This window comes from Zosterops lateralis (genome assembly GCF_965231275.1).
Source record: "Zosterops lateralis genome assembly, chromosome: 8".
NCBI lineage: Eukaryota > Metazoa > Chordata > Aves > Passeriformes > Zosteropidae > Zosterops > Zosterops lateralis.
The window spans coordinates 9,723,980-9,731,247 of record NC_139768.1 but is presented as its reverse complement, the minus strand read 5'-3'; the positions used below and the strand labels follow the sequence as shown (position 1 = coordinate 9,731,247).

The 7,268-nt window shown below is 51.3% G+C and overlaps 1 protein-coding gene across 1 annotated transcript; it reads left to right on the top strand.

Annotated features, from left to right (window-relative positions):
- Positions 1-1,185: 1,185 nt before the first annotated feature.
- Positions 1,186-7,003, top strand: WNT8B (Wnt family member 8B; the record flags this gene model as incomplete). The annotated part of the gene is made up of 5 exons (XM_083867002.1): positions 1,186-1,359; positions 2,342-2,480; positions 3,823-3,948; positions 5,913-6,055; positions 6,446-7,003. 5 exons carry the CDS (start codon positions 1,186-1,188, stop codon positions 7,001-7,003), a joined length of 1,140 nt encoding a protein of 379 aa, XP_083723128.1.
- Positions 7,004-7,268: the final 265 nt, after the last annotated feature.

The window sequence follows — 7,268 nt, the reverse complement described above, 5'->3', positions numbered from 1 at the left end:
GGCAGGGCTGCACTTTGACCCCCAGCTTTGGACAGCAGTGCCTGCTTCTGCCTGTGCCTGAGCCCACCCTGGGATGCCCCCACAGTGTCTGTGCTGGATTTGTAGCACAAAAAGACAGTTTCTTTCTCTCCCTTACAAGGGAATACTTGTGGCTCATTTGAAGCAGAACACAATCTCAAGAAGAAGCTGAAGAGCCAAGTTTCTCTCAGTGCATGCTCCGTCATTTTCCTAATCACTCACTCACTGCAAGGTCTCAACCACTCATTCCACCTCCCTGGCCTCAGTGTCCTCTCTGGGTGATAGCGGCACTCATGCATTTCTCTGGAGTGCTGGGTTCCAGCAGGGAAAATGCTCCACAGACTTACCAGAAACAGTGATGAATGATATTTTACAAACCTGGAGAGAGTGGAATTAGGTATTTTTAGGAGACTCTCTTTTTTCATACTTCATTTCTGACTGGGGATATTTGGAGTTGGCTCTCTTGGGCTTTTTCAAAGTGTCAGTCCTTTCTGACGCAGCTAAGCAGGATTCACCCAGCCATTCTCCAGATTCTGCAGGTGGTCACTGCACCATATGGAGTCCTAATGCTGACTGACCATTTACACAGAAATAATCTTTCTTACTGGAGAAAGACTCAGACCAGACAGCATCAGCTCTGCAAGCATCAGTTCACAAGCCACACTGCCTGACCCTTGGAGGTGATCCCTCCACTCCTTCAGTGGAACAACCAGAAAGTTTAATTTTGTCTAGGACCTCCCACCCACCCCAAACCCCCAGGGTCCCTTACACAGTGTCCAGGAGGATGGGAAGGATGTGTATTTGTGCTCAGCCATCACCATAACCTGACCAAGAGGAGAGTGTGGGCAGTCAGACATGGCACCACAGAAAAACTAGGGACTGTGATGTGGAGAGATGTGTATTGTAAAGGAGCAGCAGTGTGATGCCCTTCTTCCCTTAGCATGGTCCCACTCCTGGGGCTGGGGGAAATGCTACCTTGAGTTTAGTCAAGTGAGGTAAGAAAGCAAGGCTAGGGGAACAGGAAAGCTAAACAAAGGGTAGCTGAGCAGAGGAAAGCAAAAGGAAGGAGCAGTGAAGAAACTGCACCCCAGTACAGCCTGACTGAGGGGAGCAGGGTGGGGGGAAGGGGACAGCACGGTCCTGTCCCTTAGGGAGCAGCAAGGGGACATGGGGGAGAGACCAGAGGTGCCTGCAGCCAGGAGACAGGCAGACTGTGGGGGAGTGATAGGAGAGCCCTGGGATGCCTGGCATTCCCCAGGCCCCTCCGCCATCACCCCCTCCCTGCTGACACTGTCTCTATCTTCCAGGTCAGTGAATAATTTCCTGATGACGGGCCCCAAGGTAAGAGAAATCCCTTTGATCTCTGTCCCTGATTCCACTAAACCCAGGGAGAGAAGGAGAGAGGGAGAGAGAGAGAGAGAGGGGCTCCTCCTTTCCACTCCTCTCCACCCAGCCTTGGCCAGAGCTCCCCTCACCCCCAGGTTTCCAGCAAAAAGGCAGAGAAAGGCCAGGGAAGATTTGCTATGAGCTGCAACTTGTGAGTTCCTTGGGCTGCATGAGCCCCGAGCAATGCTGACCCTGGGGTTCTTTTAAGCTGGTTGGGGCCAGATTCTGGACATTGGTCTATCAACACCAGCCAAGGCTCTTGCCTGACATCTACTGCTTCCTGAGGATCAGGCTGGCATCAGGGTGCACGCTGATCCAGCCAGAAAGTATTTTCTGTAAACCCTGTAAAACATACTTCCTCAAGGAGCACAAATCGAATTGCCAGGACTTTGTTCCATATTTTTGACCCCTCATATCCTTGTGCTCCTCTTTCAGAGGCTTTTTTACTTAGCCAGGACCAGTTGTAAAATTTACCCAGATTTTGTTCTGGCTATTCCCCAGGAACACCTCCAAGCCTATCTAGCTCCCAATACACTGGTGGAGAAACTTTGCCCCAAAGCACTAGCTCTCCCCCATGGGCTGTGGTGAATAAACAAGGCAGGCTGAGGCATCTGCTGGCCTGGAGCTTCCTGATCTGAGCAGAAAGCTGTTTCCCTTCGTGGTGGAGAGATAAGAGGTTCCTCATAGCAAAGGCTGGCTGGCACATTTCCTAACGTGGCTAACAGCCAAGAGCTCAGCTTTCTCTCCCAGGAGGCTCAGGCTCTGACCCAGCACAGCAGGAAATTGGTTTGCTGCTGCTGCTGGTGATCTTCCCAGGGATGCCAAGCCTGGGAGACCTTCTGAGCTCTGTGTGTCTTGTCTTTGTAAGATTACATGAAGGTTGCTTTCAGTTGAGAATACGCACCACCCCTGTGCTGACCCCCAGCTCTGCTCCTAGGCCTACCTCATCTACTCCAGCAGTGTGGCAGCTGGGGCGCAGAGCGGCATCGAGGAGTGCAAGTTCCAGTTCGCCTGGGACCGCTGGAACTGCCCGGAGAGGGCGCTGCAGCTCTCCAGCCACGGTGGGCTGCGCAGTGGTAAGGAAAGCATTGGATACCACTACTGGGACCCCCTTGCTACAGGTTAGAGCCCACGGCCCCCTTCTCTCTTCCCAAGTGCCTCCTTTTCTTCCCCATTCCCACCTGGGAAGTGCCTGTCCCTGGAATCCCCCAGAGGGATCTCCCCAGGAGACCCCTTCACCCATCAGCTCCCAGATACACTGGGATCTAACTCCAAGACTTCCTTGCAATGCCAGCCTTACCCATGGACCTGCTGAACCCCAGCTGGTGTAGGACCAACCCTCACTCAACTGCCTCCCCACAAGGATGCACCCACCCCCCTGACCTGCACATGGCCTGCTGGACACACCATGCCTAGATGGTGTACCAGGGTACCCCAGGGAGGCTGAGGCAGTGCAGGCTGGCTGGGTAGCAAGCAGAGGGATAAGGCTAAAGGGAGCAGGAAAGAGTCCATCAGGAGAAAAGTCCTCCTACATCTTCCAGATGTCAGAATCACCCTAGGCAGAAATCCAGCATCCCTAACCTTGGTGACTGTAGGGCATGGGGCTGTGGTCATTGTCACAGTATCCTATTCCTTACCTATTTGTAGGTCCCAGGAAATATTTCAGTGCATATCTGGCCCTCTAGACCTATGCTTGATGCTGGGCTGGGCTCATACCTGCTCTGTAAAAGCAGGACCTGGGTTTAGAGAGCCTCAGGCATCTGGTGGGACTGGCACTAGACAAGAGACCAGAGCCCAGGCAGAGGTGGATGAAGGTTTCAAAATGGGGCCTTGAGGAGACAATTGCAGCACAAGACCTGCTCTGAGTCCAGAAGCAGGTCCCCGAATCATTCTTGTGAAGGTTATCTGCTCAGATCTACACCTTGCTGGTATTAAATGAAAGCCAAAGGCTCAGTGAAGCCAGCTGATGATTCCCAGACTGATCCTGGTGGGTAGGTATGGTCACTGCTCAGAGCCATTTCAGCAGAAGGTAAGGCTCGAGGGGACTGTGGAGAAGGAGCACTTTGATACTTGGAGAGGACCCCTTCTTTTTGGGAATGTGTTATTGATAAGTGGGGGACATTGGCTGTCTGTGCTCTATCACACTCCTGAGCTCCTACAAGGACAGCCAGGTGCTATCTCATCCACACCCTTTCAAATGGCATAAGTCAATCTGGATCATATTTGGGAGCTTCTGCCTTCATGCAGTTCAAGCCCAAACGAAGTTAATCTGACATGTAGGGCCCCTTCTTCACCCCAACAAAGTCTTCCCCACTGCAGATGTCCTGCACAGACTCCTGCATGGTAGGACAATTTCTAACACTGCCCTTGCCACGAAATCTTTTGCATATCTGCTCTCTTTGTATTCCTCCTTGGCAGCAAACCGAGAAACAGCCTTTGTCCACGCCATCAGCTCTGCGGGCGTCATGTACACGCTGACCCGGAACTGCAGCCTGGGAGATTTTGACAACTGTGGCTGTGACGACTCCCGCAACGGACAGCTGGGTAAGGAGAGATGAGCTGCTGCCCCTCACTCGTCACAGGCAGCACGAGAAGCTCTTCTCCACAGAGGCCTGCAGAAACACCTCCCCATCCTGGTCCCCATACCCAGGAACAATGCTCAGAGCAGAGCTTTCCGTGGTTTAAACCAAAGAAGCTCTGTGAAAGCTAATGGAGCCACCCCCAGTTTACACCAGCCAAGCTCTTGATGCTTTCCATTACTTTCTAAATGAGCAGGAGAGTAGAAGGGCTTGCAGTTCCCCTGGTTCAAATCAAGAACTCTTTAAGCTGCTGGAAAGAATGACTATATCGTATGTGCAGAGGAGTGCATCTGTTGCCACACACCAAAATGATCTTGGTAGAGCAGCACAGGACAGGCACCTCAGGGTTCCCACGGCCTGCAGGACCAGGTTGGCCCTACAGCAGAATGACCATGAGGAAAAGCAGGGTGGCATTCATAAACCTCTCTAGCACTTGTCAGCATGGCAGGCACACAAGAGCAGAACCAGGAGAATCCCTGTGGCAGCACACAGCCATCACACCCTCCACATGACAGTGCTATCCAGCACCCAGCAACCCTGGTGTGGAACTCCAGGCTGCACCACTCCAGCTCTCTGCTCAGCTTTCACAGAAAACTGACATTTAAGGGTTTTGTTTTGAATAGAAAGAGGTCAAATTTCAAATTAACAAAATCTTTTAAAAGTCATGCCCTACCCAGCCACACTAGGCAAGTCAGTATGTGTTACTTTATGACAAACTTGTCTGGAGTGTCCAGTATTTAGTAATTTATTTTACTGGCTGATAGTTTTGAAAATATCCATTACTGCCTAGGTGTCCAAAGTTTGGGAATGCCTGTCTCTAGTAGAACAAGATTTCGGGCAACAACACATCAAATTCTATCTTCTCTGGAAAATCAAGTTAGTCATGCTACATTTCTTTTTCCCCAAATAGATCTGTTTTTAATAAAAAACTTTCCATTGTGGACTTAAAACCTTGTAAGGCACAGGAAACCTTTGGGCTTGACCAAAACAACATGATTCAATCCAGCCATTGGACTGAATCCAAGCTGGTGAAAGGTCCCGCTACTTCCACCAGTCCCAGTTCTTGATTTGGACTGCATTATCCACTGCAATTACCCACCTCCCATGAAACATTCTTGTCTTTCCCTGGGAGAGGGGATCACAATGTCCTGGTGAAGTCCAGGCAAGGGCCAGGACTTTCCAGAGAGTCACAAGGCCATTAAACCACAACTCCCAAGATGTGCCAATGTGGCATTTCAGGGTCAGAATGTTCCAGATTTCAAATCTTCATTAATAATTTGGTATCTTTCTCTAGGAAGAAAGAAATGCATGATATTTTTCCAGTCCCACTCAGCTCCCACTCAGTTTGGAAAAGTACCTTCCACATATTTTTGTGTAATTTCACCATTATGTACTGTCTCCCTTGTTTCTTGATGGTAACTAGAGAATCAGACCCTTTGAAGATGCCAAACATCATCTCAGAATTCTGGGTGTGCCAAAACCAGGGCTGCCTTGATGCACGTGTGTCAGGCTTGGGTTGTTCTAGGGGAATGTTGCCTCTGACCAGGATGCCTCCACCAGCTTGTTAATCCAAGTTAGCAAGATTCTGTCCCTACAAGTCACACTGAACCAGCTGAAGTCAGGGTTTAAGAGGTGATTAGAGACCCAAAGGCTTATTGCATGTCTGCTAATGCATGATAACTGACAGCTTCTAAATCCTGCTCTGTAGAAAGCCTGGAAAGCCCTGAATTTTTTGTACAGGACATTCCCCTTTGCTGCCTGCCTGAGCCACTTACTGTCCAGGCCTCAGGAGAAATGTCATGAACTCAGCGGGAGGGAATCTGGGAGTACTGTGAAAGGCTGGATTTGCCCCACAGCCTCCCTTCTCTCCCATCACTTCTGAAACCTCTTCTGGTTCTTTGACAGCACACATCTCATCTCCTTTCTTAGGGGGACAAGGCTGGCTGTGGGGGGGCTGCAGCGATAACGTGGGCTTTGGGGAAGCTATTTCCAAGCAGTTTGTGGATGCCCTGGAGACTGGACAAGATGCCAGAGCTGCTATGAACCTGCATAACAACGAGGCAGGTAGAAAGGTGAGCCCCTCTCTCCCTCCAGAGCTGACAGTGCATACCAAATTGTCTCTGAACATTCACTGTGGAGAGTCACAATTTGATGTGGCTAAAAATACATGATGTGGCTAAAAATACATGAAGAAATAGCTTCTGGGGGGGATGGCAGCAGTACAATGGTGTCACTCTGTTACAGTGTTAATGACTTTCTGCAGTCCTCTTTCTCACACTTCAAGGAGAGGAGCACTGTATAACAACAAATCTGTGAGCTTCAGGACTACTGTGCAGGGAGAATTGATGCCAAACTCTTTCACAGGCCTGGGGCCATGTTTCTGCATGCATTGCAGTACAGAAACAGCCCCTCAAGGGTTTTTTCTGTTTTTTCTTGAACCCCTCTCTCTGCTCACCCTGCAGGCAGTGAAAGGGACCATGAAACGGACTTGCAAATGCCACGGTGTGTCAGGGAGCTGCACCACCCAGACCTGTTGGCTGCAGTTGCCCGAGTTTCGGGAGGTGGGCACTTACCTCAAAGAGAGGTACCACAAAGCCCTGAAGGTGGACTTGCTACAGGGAGCAGGGAACAGCGCTGCCAGCCGGGGTGCCATTGCCGAGACCTTCAGTTCCATCTCCAAGAAGGAACTGGTCCATTTGGAAGACTCTCCCGACTACTGCCTGGAGAACAAGACACTGGGGCTGCTGGGCACGGAGGGCAGGGAGTGCCTGAAGAGGGGCAAGGCGCTCAGCAAGTGGGAGAAGCGGAGCTGCCGGCGGCTGTGCGGGGACTGCGGGCTGGCAGTGGAGGAGAGGCGAGCCGAGATGGTGTCCAGCTGCAACTGCAAATTCCACTGGTGCTGTGCCGTGCGCTGCGAGCAGTGCCGCAAACGTGTCACCAAGTACTTCTGTGTCCGCAAGGAGAAGCGGGAGCGCAGCGGAGGTGGCGGAGCCAGCCGCAAGCTCAAGAGAAAGCTCTAACTTGCTTCTGCTCCTCCACAGTCCTGTCTGCCCCTCTCCTCTCCTGCCCTTCCATTCAGCTCCTGGCACCATTTCTGTTTGGCATAGTTTTGTCTCGTTCCCACTGCTGCCTCAGTGGGGCTTGGGCAAGGCAGAAGAGCCTTGTATGAGAGCTCAGGCCTTGGCCACACAGGGTATTAGTGCAGTGGGTAATGTCTTCTGGGGAGCCCTTCAAGTGTTGACAAAGCAAGGCAAGACTCAGTCCCTTCAACTCAGGGTCACTCTA